Below are 19,011 nucleotides of genomic sequence, written 5' to 3'. Positions count from 1 at the left end.
GTACGCACGCCGTCACTCAGCACTGGCAGGTACCTACGCCGTCACTCAGCACTGGCAGGTACCTACGCCGTCCCTCAGCACTGGCAGGTACGCGCGCCGTCACTCAGCACTGGCAGGTACGCGCGCCGTCACTCAGCACTGGCAGGTACGCGCGCCGTCACTCAGCTCTGGCAGGTACGCGCGCCGTCACTCAGCACTGGCAGGTACGCGCGCCGTCACTCAGCACTGGCAGGTACGCGCGCCGTCCCTCAGCACTGGCAGGTACGCGCGCCGTCACTCAGCACTGGCAGGTACGCGCGCCGTCACTCAGCACTGGCAGGTACGCGCGCCGTCACTCAGCACTGGCAGGTACGCGCGCCGTCACTCAGCACTGGCAGGTACGCGCGCCGTCACTCAGCACTGGCAGGTACGTGCGCCGTCACTCAGCACTGGCAGGTACGTGCGCCGTCACTCAGCACTGGCAGGTACGTGCGCCGTCACTCAGCACTGGCAGATACGTGCGCCGTCACTCAGCACTGGCAGGTACGTGCGCCGTCACTCAGCACTGGCAGGTACGTACGCCGTCACTCAGCACTGGCAGGTACGTACGCCGTCACTCAGCACTGGCAGGTACGTACGCCGTCACTCAGCACTGGCAGGTACGCACGCCGTCACTCAGCACTGGCAGGCACGCACGCCGTCACTCAGCACTGGCAGGCACGCACGCCGTCACTCAGCACTGGCAGGCACGCACGCCGTCACTCAGCACTGGCAGGCACGCACGCCGTCACTCAGCACTGGCAGGTACGCGCGCCGTCCCTCAGCACTGGCAGGTACGCGCGCCGTCACTCAGCACTGGCAGGTACGCGCGCCGTCACTCAGCACTGGCAGGTACGCGCGCCGTCACTCAGCACTGGCAGGTACGCGCGCCGTCACTCAGCACTGGCAGGTACGTGCGCCGTCACTCAGCACTGGCAGGTACGTGCGCCGTCACTCAGCACTGGCAGGTACGTGCGCCGTCACTCAGCACTGGCAGGTACGTGCGCCGTCACTCAGCACTGGCAGGTACGTGCGCCGTCACTCAGCACTGGCAGGTACGTACGCCGTCACTCAGCACTGGCAGGTACGTACGCCGTCACTCAGCACTGGCAGGTACGTACGCCGTCACTCAGCACTGGCAGGTACGCACGCCGTCACTCAGCACTGGCAGGCACGCACGCCGTCACTCAGCACTGGCAGGCACGCACGCCGTCACTCAGCACTGGCAGGCACGCACGCCGTCACTCAGCACTGGCAGGCACGCACGCCGTCACTCAGCACTGGCAGGTACGCACGCCGTCACTCAGCACTGGCAGGTACGCACGCCGTCACTCAGCACTGGCAGGTACGTACGCCGTCACTCAGCACTGGCAGGTACGTACGCCGTCACTCAGCACTGGCTGGTACGTACGCCGTCACTCAGCACTGGCAGGTACGTACGCCGTCACTCAGCACTGGCAGGTACGTACGCCGTCACTCAGCACTGGCAGGTACGTACGCCATCACTCAGCACTGGCAGGTACGCACACCGTTACTGGCCGCTGGCAGGTACACAAGCCATGGCATGCTGCAGTCATGACTGACCTTACTTCTTTTCATGATGCTGTAATAATTCCATAATGTCCCCAATAAATCAAGGCAATTCTGTTTAAAGGGATTGTGTATTACCTGGATGATCCCTTTTTATAAAATAAAAACTCCATATACTTCCCTCCTGTGGTGGAGCCGTTCCAGCATCGTCGTCGCGGGGTCTTTATCTTCAGACAAAATTTGTAGAAACGGAAGTAGCGAGAGTGCAGTAGCCTAATAGCGGCCGCTGATTGGCTGCAGTGCTTACGCAGCGTAACAATGTAACGTGAGCCTGGGGAGACCCATCGCTGACATCACTGAAACGCCGCGGGTACGGGAGGTGAATATATGGAGTTTTTATTTTAAAGAGGGACTATTTTTTTCTTTATTTTTAAAGGGTTGTCCAGGTAATAGATAACCCCTATAAGTAGTTATTTAATACGAAATCTCTATAATCCAGCTTCCGATTAACCAGAGTCTGCTAATCCGGATTTTCCTGCCTAACTGCTCTTAAAATGACAGATTTTTGGCTATGGTAGTGGTCAGTGAGAAACTTTCTGGTATTCTGTGTTGCTAGTGGAAATTCTTGTAAAGCATAAGATCCTTACTAGTGTTGAGCGAACATGCTCGACACTGCTCGGTACTCGCCCGAGCATCACGCTACTCGGGATGTTCGGCGAGCACCGAGCATTTCCGGGTTACTCGGGCGGGAGCTCGGGTCTCCGCCCTGCATGTTTGGCGCTCTTTACAGAGCCAATGAACATGCAGGGATTGCCAGCCAGTCACTGTAATGCCGCAGCCATGTTGTTTGTGGGCATTACAGTGATTGGCTGGCCGCACAGCGTCACCTCGAGTATTTAAAACCGGGCGCCGCCATCTTGGACTCAGTCGCTCCGGATCAGACAGTGTAGGGACAGCGCTGCTGATTTAGGGAGAGATATATCCTGCAAAATAGTTAGTGTAGGGTCTGTAAAGGCTGCCAGATCAAACAAACAGTCCTTCTCAGGACTAATATCCATCCCAGGTATATCAGGCAGGCAGGCAGGCTGTATAGGAGACGCAGTGGTTATACCAGCAAACGCTGCATTACAGTCCTGTGTGCTGCTGCTGTTGCTGAAATTGCTGGACTTAGCTCCAGGTCCCGGGGGCCAGGAAAAATCCTTTTTTTTTATCTAAATCCTCTTTTTTTTTTCCTCCTTCACAATATACAAATACCCATCTTATTAACCTTTTGGTCCCCCCCCCCCCCCCAAAAAAAAAAAAGTGTGCCTCTGATTTTTCAGACACAAATATATCTGTTGAAAATAGTCTGATGTAGGCCAGAGAAATAGAAGTGTGGTTTTGCAGTTCTATGGGCCATTTGTATCTAAAAAAAACAGTTTGAGTGTGTCGCTCACTGTTCAGCCGCAAATATATATATATTTTAAAAAGCCTGGTATACACCAGTAAATTATAACTGTGGTTTTGCTGTTCCACGGTAAAAAATCTCTATTATTCAGGTTTTGGTAGTTTTTTCCGTAAAGAAAAACAGTAGTGTCTCCTGACTGTTGTGACACAAAAATATATCTGTTGAAAATAGTCTTGTGTAGGCCCGACATCCCAGTGTGGTTTCGCAGTTCCATGGGTCAAATCGCTGTACTATCCAGTTTTGGGCCTTTGGTATCTAAAAAAAAAGCAGTTTGAGTGTGTCGCTCACTGTTCAGCCGCAAATATGTCTATTTAAAAAAGTGTGGTATACCCCAGTAAACAATAACTGTGGTTTTCCTCTTCCACGGTTCTAATCTACTCTTTATTACCCTTTTTCCATTGATAGTGCAAGTGTAAGCTATTTTACTTCATTTACAATGGGCAAGGCGCGTGGCAAGGGACGTGGAAGTGGACGTTCTGGTGATGGTTCGTGCAGAGGACGGGGCCGTGGCCAAGGTGAAAATGTGCCACAACCAACAGCCACATCTTCTCGCTCCCACTTCTTGACCGAATTACTAGGGAAGCACAGAACAACACCAGTATTGAGAACTGATCAGTGTGAACAGGTTATTAATTGGATAGCAGACAATACTTCCAGTTACCTGGGCACCACCACCTCCGGTCTGTCTTCCACACGGTCAACTCTTAGTAGCCGTGAGGCTCGACCGCATACTCCTCCTCACCCTGATGCTCCTTCCTCCCACCATGCCGAGTGTCGTCAGACAGCAAGTGATCCCACACTTGGACACTCTGAAGAGCTGTTCTCTGGTCCATTTCCATATTTGGGCCCCTCGCCTGATACGCTTGAAGTGGTGGAAGAGGAGATCCCATGTTTCGATGCCCAAATATTTGAACAGCCACGGCCACAGGAAGTCGACGTTGGCAATCTGTCACAAGAGGTGGACGATGACGAGACACAATTGCCAGGAAGTGAGGAGGAGGATCGTGGTGCGCAAGTGGAAGAGGAGGAGGTGGTGGATCATCTAGTAACTGACCCAACGTGGAAGGAGGACATGCAGAGTGAGGCCAGCAGCACACAGGGGGAGGGAGGCAGAGTACCCCAACAGGCAGGAAGAAGCAGTGTGGTGGCCGCAGACAGAAGGCAGGCAACCGTTCCCCGTAACACCAACACGAGGGACTTTGCCAGTACAAGCGGTAGGTCTTCCAGAGTCTGGAATTTTTTTAAAGACTCTGCTGCTAACCCCAAAAAGGCCATATGTTCCACCTGCCATGCCAGCATCAGCAGGGGTGACAAAACTACCAGTCTGACCACCACCAGCATGATCAGGCACATGGCAGCAAAGCACCCGACTTTGTGGGGCGAAACCCAGGGTCCATGACCAGTGTCAGCGGGTGTCACCACTGCTTCTTACACTGTTGTGCGTGCAATAGAACCCCCTGTTGTGTGTGCAAGGCAATCCCCTGTCCATACTGCATGTAAAGATGCCCCCTCCTCTCAGTCTTCACTTGTTATGGCAGTTTCTCAAGAAACAGCATCAACGTCCATGTCCCACCGCAGCGTTCAATTGTCCATATCCCAGACCTTTGAACGAAAGCGGAAATTCGCAGCTAACGCCCCACGGGCCACAGTCCTAAATTCGCACATTTCACGACTGCTTGCATTGGAAATGCTGCCTTTTAGGCTGGTGGAGACGGAATCCTTCCGCAATCTTATGGCGGTGGCCGTCCCTCGGTACTCGGTCCCCAGCCGACACTATTTTGCCCGGTGTGCCATCCCCGCACTACACAAGCACGTGTCCCAAAGCATCTGCCGTGCCCTCAACAACGCAGTTACTGGGAGAGTCCACCTGACACGTGGACAAGTGCTTGTGGCCAGGGACGGTACATCTCTCTGACGGCACACTGGGTAAACATAGTGGAAGCCGGGACCCAGTCGGACCTTGGGACGGAACACATCCTCCCCACACCAAGGATTGCGGGCCCTATGTCAGTCAGAGTTGCCCCCACACTGTACATCTCCTGCGCATCCTCCTCCTCATGTTCAGCCTCCATCTCAGATATCACCACATCAGTTACAAGCTGGAAGCATTGCAGTACTGCCTCCGCCAAGCGGCAACAGGCTGTGCTGAAACTCATAAGCTTAGGTGATAAACCTCACACTGCTTGTGAGTTGTGGACAGCTGTGAAAGAGCAGGCAGATCAGTGGCTGAGACCGCTGAACCTACATCCCGGCATGGTCGTGTGTGACAATGGCCGTAACCTGGTGGCGGCTCTGAGGCGAGGTGAGATCACACACGTACCATGCCTGGCTCATGTGCTTAACCTCGTGGTTCAGTGGTTTCTTAAATCGTACCCCGAGTTGCCAGATCTGCTCGTGAAAGTACGCCGCCTCTCAGCTCATTTTCGCAAGTCGGCTACAGCTTCCGCCGCCCTTGCTGTGTTGCAGCAGCGTTTGCAGCTTCCGGCACACCGACTGGTGTGTGATGTCCCCACACGTTGGAACTCTACTCTACACATGTTGCAAAGGATTTGTGAGCAGAAGAGAGCAGTTGTGGAGTACCAGCTGCAACAAGGCCGTCGATATTCAGGTCAGACTCCACACATAAGACCTCAGGAGTGGACCTGGATGTCTGACATATGTACCATCCTGACAAACTTTGAGGAGGCCACCAAGATGGTGAGTGGCGATAACGCCATCATTAGTGTCCGCATCCCACTTGTCTGTCTTTTGCAACGCTCTCTGCAGAGAATTAAAGAGGAGGCATTGCAGCCAGAGTATGATGAGATGGATCAAGAAGCCATAGCGGGCGATTACACACAGCCCAGCCTCATCTCATCCCAACGTGCATTGGGGGACAATGAGGGAGAGGAGGAGGAGGAGGAAGAACAGGAGCTGCTATCATGCGTTGTAGACGGTAGTACCTGTACAAGTGTCATACCGTCGGTTCAGCGTGGGTGGCCTGAGGACAGGGGGGAGGAGGAAGAGGAGGAGGAGAGCATGGTCAGTCGTCATCTTGGTGAGGACACGGAAATCTTGCCCGTTACCAGTCTGGCACGCATGGCTGACTTTATGTTACGCTGCCTTAACCGTGACCCTCGCGTTGTCAAAATGTTGAGTGACAGTCATTACTGGTTGGTGACACTTGTAGACCCCCGCTACAAGGAGAACTTTCACTCTCTTATTCCTGAGGTGGAGAGGTCTACAAAAATGGGGCAATACCAGAAGGCCCTTGCTGCAGAACTCTTAAAAAAATTCCCATCTGAACACGCTAGCGGCAGAGGTCACAGTTCGTTGCCCAACCAAGGCGTACAGGCGAGAGAGATGCAACTCCAATCCAGCAGAGGCTGGGGAACACTGTCAACGTTCTGGGACAGTTTTCTGACACCCGCCCAGCTTACAGGCCCTGAGGCGCGGGGTACTCTCACAAGGAGTGGAAAGTTTCAAAAGATGGTGAGGGAGTACCTTGCCGATCGTACCAGCGTCCTCCGTGATTCCTCTGTGCCTTTTAATTATTGGGTATCCAAGCTGGACACTTGGAATGAACTCGCTCTGTACGCCTTGGAGGTCCTGGCCTGCCCTGCCGCTAGCGTGTTATCGGAGCGTGTTTTTAGTGCCGCTGGGGGAATTATAACTGATAAGCGCACTCGCCTGTCAACTGACAATGCTGACAAGCTGACCCTTATCAAAATGAACAAGGGCTGGATTGGGCCAGACTTCTCATCACCACCAAATGACAGCAGAGTAACATAAAGTCAAATCCACTGTGTTATTTCGGGAGGTGTATTCACATGCACCGCTTCACACCCACACATGGGTATGCGCTTCCTCGTTTCGGATGTTTAATCTTCTTCTCCTTATCCTCAGCCTCCACCACCACTATACCACCAGGGTGCCAGCATTGCAAGTTGCTCTGTCCTAATTTTTGGCAGCTTTTGCTGGGAAAGCATAAGCAAATACTATGGGAGACCCACTCCCCAATAATGGGACTTATGTTTGTAATATGCTGTACTGCATGGCTCTTGTAAGGGGCATTGCAAGTTGCTCCGTCCTAATTTTTGGCAGCTTTTGCTGGGAAAGCATAAGCAAATACTATGGGAGACCCACTCCCCAATAATGGGACTTATGTTTGTAATATGCTGTACTGCATGGCTCTTGTAAGGGGCATTGCAAGTTGCTCCATCCTAATTTTTGGCAGCTTTTTCTGGGAAAGCATAAGCAAATACTATGGGAGACCCACTCCCCAATAATGGGACTTATGTTTGTAATATGCTGTACTGCATGGCTCTTGTAAGGGGCATTGCAAGTTGCTCCGTCCTAATTTTTGGCAGCTTTTGCTTGCAAGGCATAAGCAAATACTATGGGACACCCACTCCCCAATAATGGGACTTATGTTTGTAATATGCTGTACTGCATGTGACGCGCCCCCTGGGCCGTGTGTACACGTGTGTGGGATACCTGGTGCCGGGTCTCTGGGGTCTGTAGTCTCCGTGGAGGTGACCCGGTCCCGTGGCTCAGGCTGGTCAAACCAGTGGCAATCTTTCTTAGGTTTTGAGGTTAATTGTCCGACTGCGCCACCCGTGGATTGCGGTCAGGGAGTACCACCGCTGCGAGGCAGACCGCTGAGGCTGGTGTTGTGTGCGCAGCATAAAATGGGATAACTCCCCTCGGGTGGAGTATAGCCTCAGGGCAGTGAGTGTGGATGATGGGGGTGATGGTGCACGAGCGCAGCAGAAATGACTCAGAGTCTTTGCAGTGCTGTTCAGCGTCTTTACTGATGATTATAAGGTAGACCCTCCCGGGAGTACTGGCTAGCATAAGAGGCCTGGTCAGTCTGTGAGCAAGCAGGAGTTCCCCTGGCCAGGTGGAGTTGTAGGCCTCCCCGTCTGTCTGCACTCTTCCTGGCTACCTTGCTGTAAGCGGGTAGAAGTAGCCCACGTCCCTGAGTGTACCGTGTAGTGCTCACCCGTATGGCTGGTGACTTGGGGCCTTCTGTTAGCCTCCGCTCCACGGCGGCGGTGCTGGTCCCTTGCTTGTGACTGAGCCTCCGGGCTTCTATGGCCAGAGGACCTGAAATCCCCTGCCGGCTGGTTTCTGCTGCTGGATATATAAGTCCTCACAGCTTCGGACTCCTGTGTCCGGTTCCTATTGTCTTCTGCCAGGGCGAGCTCTGCTCAGCTTCCAGCCCCTGGTCTTTAGCTCCTAGCTCCTACAGAGCTCCTTGCTGTTACTTTCCCTTGCTCTCACTCTGACTCTGACTGTTCTCTGACTCACTCAACCCCGCCCCAGATCCAGTTTATAAGGGCAGAATTCTCCCCTCCCAGGACTGGGGCAGGAGGATGTTGCATGTTTAAGGGATCCTGACCAGGAAACCTCCCACTTGCTCTCCGACGTAATATCTCTATTACTGTGGTGACCAGACCCCTGGGGTGCCACACATGGCTCTTGTAAGGGGCATTGCAGTTCCTCATAATTTTTGGAAAGCCTTCCATTCACTGCTTAGGCCAACAGTGCACGGGAGACCCAGTTGCTATAAATCGAAAAAAAGGTTTAGCTAACGCCCTCTGACCTCCATGTCATTTCCAAGGGGCATTGGAGTGGCTCGAAATTTTTGGTAGGCATTGCACTCACTGTATGCCCTATAAATGTGTAGCTGAACCGCTCCTTTTGTTACAGAAACATATCCTACAAGACATATGTGGTTGACTGGCCTGATATTGATGTGAATGGTCCCTGTTCCTCCTGCTCTTTCTCCTTTGCCACCACCTCATCCATCATTTATCACCTGAAAATTTGTTTTAACGGGAGTCATAGAACTGGGATAGTAGCAGGAAAACATCCAGCAATCCTCGGAGGAGGTAGGATATGCGCCAAAACGCGGACCACCTCAGGCCTAGCTTCTACTACATACATGCGCTTGCATTCCAAGAAAACAAAGCAGATGCTAACTTCTGTCATCATCATCATGCTCCTCACCTAGGCACTCTGAACTCCCCTGATGGAGAAGCCAGGGCCCACCGGAGGAGTCTGGTTCTCTGGTGGGCTCGTCCAATGCTACTCTAAAGCAGGCCAGGCTAAGAAAAGTGTGGGGGAAGGTGACAGGAGAAATCAGGGCGGCTGGGGACCGAGTATGGACACCTGGCTGCCACCTGGCGGCTGGGGACCGAGCGTGGACACCCGGCCGCCGGGCGGCTGGGGACAGATTATGGATACCTCGCTGCCGAAGCGGCCATGAGGTAGTGGCCAGCTTCGGCCTCCTCCAAACTAAAAGGCCCCATTTCAAGTGAAAGCTAGCAGTATGGTATTGCAGCCTGCGGGTGGGTGTCCACCTGGGGGTCAGAGATGCTTCCAGGGGTCTTCCCCATGCTGATCCCTTGTCTTTTCAGCACTGTATGCATGTGTCACACAGCACATGGCCAGATAAGGTTGTAAAATGTTAAAATGACATTTCCCGGTGAACGCATTTGTCACGGTTGAAAGCAATACAAAAGTGCAAAAACGCATGAAAAATGCTACTTGTGAACATAGCCCAAGGTATGGAGGAGTATTTTTGTTTTTGGTTATTTATTTTACCTTATACACAAGTTTTTACCCTGGAAAGGAAATTCCTTAACATATTTCACAGGAAAACTGTTTCAGTTTCGTTTTTGAACGTTTTATTGTGAGCCCGCAAAAGTGGCTTAATACCTCTGACCACGTTGTTGACAGCAGTGACCTGGGGGTCAGAAATGCTTCCAGGGGCGATCCCCATGCTGCCCCCATGTCTTTTGAGCACTGTCACTATCGTTTTGGGCACTTTTTAGGCTTTCTACAGACTGCCGGGGGTGCTGCCGCAAAAATGCTCAGGTCTCTCATAGACTAACATTGGGCTCGTTGCTCGGGTCGAGTACCCGAGTATCACGGTAAGCTCGGCCCGAGCTTCGAGCACCCGAGCATTTTAGTGATCGCTCAACACTATCAGTCGTCATCTTGGTGAGGACACGGAAGTCTTGCCCGTTACCAGTCTGGCACCCATGGCTGACTTTATGTTACGCTGCCTTAACCGTAACCCTCGCATTGTCAAAATGTTGGTTGACAGTCATTACTGGTTGATGACACTTTTAGACCCCCTCTACAAGGAGAACTTTCACTCTCTTATTCCTGAGTTGGAGAGGTCTACAAAAATGGGGCAGTACCAGAAGGCCCTTGCTGCAGAACTATTAAAAAAATTCCCATCTGAACACGGTAGCGGCAGAGGTCACAGTTCGCTGCGCAACTAAGGCATACAGGCGAGAGAGACGCAACTCCAATCAAGCAGAGGCAGGGGAACACTGTCAATGTTCTAGGACAGTTTTCTGAGACCTGCCCAGCTTACAGGCCCTGAGGCGCAGGGTACTCTCACAAGGAGTGGAAAGTTTCAAAAGATGGTGAGGGAGTACCAGCGTCCTCCGTGATTCCTCTGTGCCTTTTAATTATTGGGTATCCAAGCTGGACACTTGGAATGAACTCACTCTGTATGCCTTGGAGGTCCTGGCCTGCCCTGCCGCTAGCGTGTTATCGGAGCGTGTTTTTAGTGCCGCTGGGGGAATTATAACTGATAAGCGCACTCGCCTGTCAACTGACAATACTGACAAGCTGACCCTTATCAAAATGAACATGGGCTGGATTGGGCCAGACTTCTCATCACCACCAAATGACAGCAGAGTAACATAAAGTCAAATCCACTGTGTTATTTCGGGAGGTGTATTCCCATGCATCGCTTCACACCCACACATGGGTATACGCTTCCTCATTTCGGCTGTTTTTTGCTCTTCTCCTTATCCTCAGCCTCCACGACCACTATACCACCAGGGTGACCGTGGTCCATGTTGCCAGCATTGCAAGTTCCTCTATCCTAATTTTTGGCAGCTTTTGCTTGGAAGGCATAGGCAAAGACTATGGGAGACCCACTCCCCAATAATGGGAATAATGTTTTTAATATGCTGTACTGCATGGCTCTTGTAAGGGACATTGCAAGTTCCCCCTTCCTAATTTTTGGCAGCTTTTGCTTGGAAGGCATAGGCAAAGACTATGGGAGACCCACTCCCCAATAATGGGAATAATGTTTTTAATATGCTGTACTGCATGGCTCTTGTAAGGGGCATTAAAATCGTCTTGTTAAGCTACTGTGACCTCCAAGGGTCGTTAATATTGTCTTTTTATTCCACTGCGACCTCCACCACTCTTCCAAGGGGCATTAAAATCGTCTTGTTAAGCTACTGTGACCTCCACGTCTCTTCCACAGGGCGTTGATATTGTCTTTTTATTCCACTGTAACCTCCACCACTCTTCCAAGGGGCATTAAAACTGTCTTGTTGAACCACTCTGAACTCCACGTCTCTTCCAAGGGGCATTAAAACCATCTTGTTAAGCTACTGTGACCTCCACATCTCTTCCAAGGGGCATTAAAACTGTCTTGTTAAACCACTCTGAACTCCACGTCTCTTCTAAGGGGCATTAAAACCGTCTTGTTAAACCACTCTGAACTCCACAGCTCTTCCAAGGGGCATTGACATGTTGTTTTTAATTACCTCTAACCTCCACGACTCTTGCAACGGGCATTGCATTTCCTCCTAATTTTTGTCAGCTTTTGCTTTTCAATGCATAGGCGAACACTAAGGGAGACCCACTCCCCAATAATGGGTAGAAGGTTTTTAATACGCTGTAATCCACGTCTGTTTCAAGGGGCATTGCAGTGCCTAATAATTTTTGGAAAGCCTTCCATTCCCTGCTTAGGCCAACAGTGTACTGGAGACCCAGTTGCTATAAATGGAAAAAACGGTTTAGTTAAGGCCCTCTGACCTCCATGTCACTTCCAAGGGGCATTGGAGTGCCTCGAAATTTTTGGTAGGCATTGCATTCACTGTATGCCTTATAACTGTGTAGCTGAACCGCTCCTTTTGGTACAGAAACATATCCTACAAGACATGTGTGGTTGGCTGGCCTGATATTGATGTGAATGGTCCCTGTTCCTCCTGCTCTTTCTCCTTTGCCACCACCTCATCCATCATTCATCACCTGAAGCTTTGTTTTAACGGGAGTCATAGAACTTGGATAGTAGCAGGAAAACATCCAGCAATCCTCGAAGGAGGTAGAATATGCGCCAAAACGCTGACCACCTCAGGCCTAGCTGCTACTACATACATGCGCATGCATTCCAAGGAACAGAAAGCTAAGGAGGTGGATGGCCTCATGATCATGAATAATTTACTCGTTGTGTAGGAGGCCGACCACTGCTGCTGTCTACCTTCTGAACTTTGTGTTGAAGCCTGATTGACCCAGGACCCGCAATCCTCTATATTCTGGAGGACGTGTTGCATCCCAGTGTCCAACTGTGTCCCGTCTTCCACAATATTAACCCAGTGTGAAGGCGTCAGTGAGATGGACCATTCCTGGCCACATTCACTTGTCCACGTGTTTGTGGTTAGGCTGTCCTTCCCACTAAATGCACTGGGGAGGGCACAGGTAATGTTTTGGTATGCGCGCTTGTGTATAAGGCGCACCGGGACAAATAGGGGCGGCTGGGGACCGTTTATGGACACCCGGCCACCCCTACGCGGCTGGGGATTGCGTGTGGGCACCCGGCCGCCGGGCGTCTGGGGACTGAGTATGAATACCAGGCTACCGACGCAGCCATGACGTGGTGGCCAGATTCCACCTCCACATGCCTAAAAGGCCCAATTTCAAGTGCAAGCAAGCTAGCAGTATGGTATTGCAGCCTGGGGGTGGGTGGGTGGCAGGCTGCATACTTGCGCTTGTAGTGCAAGTTATGGGGGAGGTACAATTGAACACTGCCCTGGGACAAGGACTTGCACGGGGATAGTTGCAAGTCTGCATCTTCTGATGCGGCAAGGATCACTACTGATGGGCACACTTTTAGGCAGTGACCTGGGTGTCAGAGATGCTTCCAGGGGTCTTCCCCATGCTGTTCCCATGTCTTTTTAGCACTGTATGCATGTGTCACACAGCACATGGCCAGATAAGGTTGTAAAATGTTAAAATGACATTTCCCGGTGAATGCATTTGTCACGGTTGAAAGCAATGCAAACGTGCAAAAACGCATAAAAAATGCTACTTGTGAACATAGCCCAAGGTGTGGAGGAGTATTTTTGTTTTTGGTTATTTATTTTACCTTATACACAAGTCTTTACCCTGGAAAGGATGTTCCTTAACCCCTTTCCGACCTGGTCAGTAATAGTACGCACCAGGTCGGGAAGGCCGGTTCAGCGGGGGCTCCGGCGGTGAGCCCGCACCGAAGCGAGCACATGTCAGCTGATTATTGGAATCGCAATCAACCCGCGGCTGTTAACATGTTAAATCTCTGACAGTGGCATTTAACCTCCGCTTCCGGGAGTCCTAAGCCCCGCCCATTAGTGACCCCGTCACGTGATCGCGGGTCACCAATGGGTGGGCATGACAACTCAGGGTCTGCAGCAGACGCCTGTGGTTGTCATGTCTCAATTGCTATGAGCGCCACCTAGTGGTCAGCGCTCATAGCAAGTGAGCATTTCTCCTGCATACAAGCGATCTGCTCATCGCTTGTATGCAGTAGAAGCAATCAGACAACTGCTGCTTCTAGTCTCCTCTGGAGACTATAGAAGCAAGCATAAAGTGTAAAAAAAAAGTTTTTAAAAAAATAAAAAATATATAAAAGTTTAAGTCACCCCCCTTTCGCCCCATTCAAAATAAAATATATATATATAAAAAAAAACACATACACATATTTGGTATCGCCGCGTTCAGAATCGCCCGATCTATCAATATAAAAGAAGAATTAATACAATAAGTAAACGGCGTAACGAGAAAAAAAAAAATGGAGAAGCTAAGGGTCTCGGAAAATGGCGTCATTTTTTTTTGTTTTTTTAGCAAGCTTTGGATTTTTTTTTCACCACTTAAATAAAAAAGAACCTATACATGTTTGGTGTCTATGAACTCGTAACGACCTGGAAAATAATGATGGCAGGTCAGTTTTAGCAATCTATGAACGTGGTAAAAAAAAGACCCAAAAAACAACTGTGGAATTGCATTTTTTTTGCAGTTTCACTGCACTTGGAATTTTTTTCCCATTTTCCAGCACACGATATGGTAAAACCAGTGATGGTGTTTAAAAGTACAACTCGTCCCGCAAAAAATAAGCCCTCACATGGCCATATTGAACGAAAATTAATAAAGTTCTGGCTCTGGGAAGAAGGGGAGCAAAAAGGGAAAACACAAAAACAGAAAGACCCATGGTCGTTAAGGGGTTAACATATTTCACAGGAAAGCACTTTCACTTTCGTTTTTGAACGTTTTATTGTGAGCCTGTAAAAGTGGCTTAATACCTCTGACCACGTTCTTGACAGCAGTGACCTGGGGGTCAGAATGCTTCCAGGGGCGATCCCCATGCTGTCCTCATGTCATTTGAGCACTGTCACTATCGTTTTGGGCACTTTTTAGGCTTTCTACAGACTGCCGGGGGTGCCGCCGCAAAAATGTTCGGGTCTCCCATAGACTAACATTGGGCTCATTGCTCGGGTCGAGCACCCGAGTATCACAGTGAGCTCGGCCCGAGCTTCGAGCACCCGAGCATTTTAGTGCTCGCTCAACACTAATCCTTACTAATGTCTTATGTCCATGATATGGAGTCAGTCCCTACTGCTGAGGCCTGAAGGATTCCTTGCCCTGGACATGGTGGGATCACAACGTTACCCCCATCTACCCATTTAGGCTCCTGTTCCTTTTTTCTTCTCATCTATTCAGGACTTTTATATTTACCCAAATATTTTGTGGACACATACTTATATCCTGATCCTTGCCTCTGTCTCCACAGGTACAGGATGTTGTTCCTATTACCAGCTATGACACTGCTGGTTCATTTCTTCTCCTGGGATGTAACAACGGATCAATCTATTATATAGGTAAGAAAAGCAGTTCTTACAGATAGGGAACCCTGAAAAACCTGCAGATATGGGGTTAATCTGCAGGTTAATAGCGTTGCGAAGCTGCCCGGCGCCAGCGCTTAGACCCCCCATGGCCGGGAGGAAATGAGTCCACTCCACTGTGTATAGAGAGCGATGGCTGTAACTGCGCCCACTGTATTGACTGACAGCAGCTCAGCCTTAGGGCCAGCTGTCAGTCAGGGCCAGTGGAGCGGTTACAGCCGCTGCTCACTATACACAGAGTGGTGACTGAAACCGGGACGCTGTTGGGGGGAATAAAGTTAATTTCCTCCCGGCAGCTTGGGTCTAAGTTCTGACACTGGGCAGATTCACAACGCTATTAACCTGCAAATTATCCCCATAAGTACAGGTTAATAGTGTTTTTTTTTTTTTTTACAGATGACAGGTTCCCTTTATATCTCCATAAATTGTGTGCTTCAAATCTGCATAGAGCAGCTGGAATTGAGGTTCCACCATTTGTACTAATAGTCTCATAGACTATGCACATTGTGTTTGAGTTTTACCTTTGCTATAAATGCCGGGGAAGCTCCTAAGATATGTCAGACACTTCTTAGAGATTCATTCAACCAACAGAAGTCAAAATTGTCAGGCTGGTATACTTTCGACTTGTCAGACAGGAGCTGTCTAATCATCATTGTTATCTGTGATCTCCTTCTTTACAACAGTGTGACAGGAGGACAGGAATAATCATCATCAAGTATGATGAGAGTTTTTGTTTTTTTGCTTGGGAAAAATTAACAAGTGCAGTCGCTGCAATCTCATTGTACCATCCCTAAGGCGTTTAAGTGTATGGGGGCCATCGTAAGATCACATGAGACTTATGGGCAGAGACCTCCCCAGGTTGGATGATAATTAGGGTAGGAGAATTGTTCTTTTGGGGGCATACGATCATTACAATGGAGGGACCGCTTTACAGATTCTCATTGCTTAATTCAGAACTGAACAAAGTGACAACTAATATAGACACCATCAGTATGAGCTGCTGACATGTTCTTATGTTCTCTATAACTAGCCGTATATTTAGGTTTTCAAATCTTATTCAGTGCTATATAATTGGTCCTGTGCATTTCCTACAGATATGCAGAAGTTTCCATTACGTATGAAGGACAACGATCTTCTAGTAACAGAACTGTATCACGATCCCTCCAATGATGCTATTACTGCACTGAGCGTCTACCTCACCCCTAAAACAAGTGAGTATATGGTGCCAGGTGGGAGATCTCTAGTCTTAACAGTTCCTGACATATATTTTGTCCAAGGAGGTGAGATGTGGTAGAACAAAAAAGAACATGTATTCATCCTTCTGTTTCAGTGCTGCCAATTCGGTCACTGTATTCTTGGCTGTATCGTCCACCACGTGACCGCTGCAGCCATTCACATGTGGTAAAGGGCACGTCACATTTTATCACATTTCACTAGCGTTGAGCGAAAATATTTGCAGGATCCTGTTCCGGCAGCCATGTCCTATAGTCTATGGTTGGCAGACCCGAGCCCGGTCAACCTCCTCCTACACTGGTGCAACGTCATTCGTTCATTGCCCCGCAACGATGACATTGGCTCGGGTCTACTAATCCGAAGAGGCGCCGCAGATGCCGGCAGCTAGGAAGAGGTTCACAGACTGCCGGCATGGCTGCTGGACCAGGTTCCTGCAAATCTTTTTGCTCTACTTTACATTTCACCTATTGGGAAGGAGCTTGAAAAACCCTTTTAAGCTTAAATAGAATTGGAGTTTGTTTTCGGTAACACTTTTATAATATGCAATTCACATTTATTTATTCTCTGAACCTCGAGTTCGCAGACCTTTTTGTCTCTTGTTACCTCCCATATGTATTAGCAACATACGCTACAAAATTGTCTCCGGGAATGACAGGAAGACCTCTCTTAGGGAGAATAGGCGGCCTGACAGGAAAAACCCCAGCGACAGTCGGCCGATCCTTAGCGAATCTTCCGTTTAAGATGAAGCTGTTTCTCCATGATGTGTCCGCCTCTATTATCTCACAGATATCAATCAGCATGATAATGGAGAGAATAATGAGAAGCTTATACGCCATCTTCAGACATAGTGATCTTATAATAAATCTGTCTCGTCTTCCGGCTTATTCCGAACAGGCGTCAGCGGAAACTGGATAGAGATCGCCTACGGCACGAGTTCTGGAGCAGTCAGGGTGATCGTCCAGCATCCCGAGACCGTCGGCTCCGGCCCGCAGCTCTTCCAGACATTTACTGTCCACAGGAGCCCAGTTACGAAGATCATGTTGTCAGAGAAACACCTGGTGTCAGGTACGGAGGCATCACAGTATAATAACAACGTAGAAGGTACTAGCATCAATGAAAAAAGATGTATACATATATATTTTAGTATATAGCAGAAAATCTCGTAGACGATGCTGTAGGGATTTAGGAAAAAGTGCAATTACTTTCCACTACATATAAAAACATTTTTTTTATTGAACACATTTTATATAAAAACTTAAACAGTAAAAAGAGGTCACCTCAAGGAATACACTAGATTAAGGCATAATAATGAATATTGGCAGAGTAGCAGTAACAAATGCAATAAAAAGCCAATGTGCCATATTGTTATGTGTGAAGGAAAAAAACTCTAAAGCCGCATGTGGTATATGGCAATTAGAATAATATAGTCTCAATTCATAACATTAAGCCAGAATAGGAGCAATAAGTTGTCACCACATATAGTATGTCCTAGAGCCAAAATAAACATAATCATCAAACCTATACGTAGTATAAAGGACCATAGTCCATGTAATAAGTGTTATATAGATAGATATATAGACAAAATAATAATGCAATAATGAATATCTAGTAATCATATCCTCTTATGGTAATACAACCTATAGGAAATTCTGATCATATTGCGGAGAAGGGGAGTACATAGATCAGTAAGCACAATAAGTAGATGTAAGTAATCCATGCAAACCTGTAAGAAAGTAGCCTACCTAGTGATGTTTGGAGCCTCGATGCGCGTTTCACCCCGCTTCCTCAGAGGGGCGTTTCCATTTTACTGTTAAAGTTTATATATAAAATGCGTTCAATAAAAATGTTTTTATATGTAGTAGATAGTAATTGCACTTTACTCTGTCGCCTCATTGGGGGACACAGGACCTTGGGTGTTATGCTGCTGTCCACCAGGAGGCGACACTATGCTTATCTGAAAAAGATTAAGCGTGGCTCCTCCTCTGCAGTATACACCCCCGGACGGCATCAGCCTACTCCAGTTTTTGCTTAGTGTCGCAAGGAGGCACACCTCAGACCTTCACTCGTCCCTCGCTTCAGCACGGGATTACAGATGAAGAAAAGAGGGTCTCCCTCGGCATGGCTCCTTCCTCTGCCCCCTACTACGGGGTGCACAGTTGAAGTTGAGATGGCGTAGCCACCATGCTGCTCCTTCTCCGGCCCCTCGGGTCATGCTCGAAGTTGAGAACCCCCCTCCTTCCCCAATTCCCTCGGTCTTGGTCCGAAGTTGAGACGAGGACAAAGCCCCCTGACAGGTGACAGCGGCACCCTCCCTAATCCCCCCTGGGGGTATTAGGTTGAGACACCATCAGGTAGGGCCTGGACGGCAGCATCTGCAGCTCTCACCAGCCAGCACACTGCAGCCGAGGACCAGCAGCAATACAGGAGCCCCCGTCTGTCTGTGGGACCCTGTAGGAGCCGGGGGGAGTGCAGGCTGCCATGGCACACACAGGCACAGGCCTTCACAGGCCCTGCACCTGCGGCAGCTTTTCATCTTAAGCGCCTAAGGGGGACTCTTTTTCAGAGACCCCCTTCCACTTATGTCCCCACCACCATATGACGGTTTTGACTCAATGCGGTGTCACACAGGGGGCGGATCTAGGCTGCAGGGCGCGCATCTCCATAGCAACTGCCGCCCTTGCAGCGCTCCGCCCCCCTTCTCCTTCATCTCTGCAAGCAGGAGAAGAGCCACGGCGGCCATATCAAGCTGCAGGACGCATACAGGCCAGCCAGGTCTCCGGGGAGGCACAGGACCAGGCTCTTTCAGCGCTGTTCACAGGGGCACAT

General features: G+C 49.7%; 1 protein-coding gene across 1 annotated transcript in view; it reads left to right on the top strand.

The window, feature by feature from the left end:
* The window catches only part of KCTD3 (potassium channel tetramerization domain containing 3), an 84,839-nt gene that overhangs the window by 40,236 nt on the left and 25,592 nt on the right, over positions 1 to 19,011 (top strand). The window contains exons 11-13 of the mRNA XM_073671943.1: positions 14,841 to 14,928; positions 16,047 to 16,163; positions 17,080 to 17,250. Coding sequence (XP_073528044.1) covers positions 14,841 to 14,928; positions 16,047 to 16,163; positions 17,080 to 17,250 — 376 coding nt within the window. The remainder of the gene's footprint in view (positions 1 to 14,840; positions 14,929 to 16,046; positions 16,164 to 17,079; positions 17,251 to 19,011) is intronic.

Source organism: Phyllobates terribilis, unplaced genomic scaffold (genome assembly GCF_046119375.1).
Source record: "Phyllobates terribilis strain yellow unplaced genomic scaffold, ASM4611937v1 Scaffold_3__8_contigs__length_932513732, whole genome shotgun sequence".
In the NCBI taxonomy this organism is placed as follows: Eukaryota; Metazoa; Chordata; class Amphibia; order Anura; family Dendrobatidae; genus Phyllobates; species Phyllobates terribilis.
This window is presented reverse-complemented; position numbering and strand designations above follow the sequence as displayed.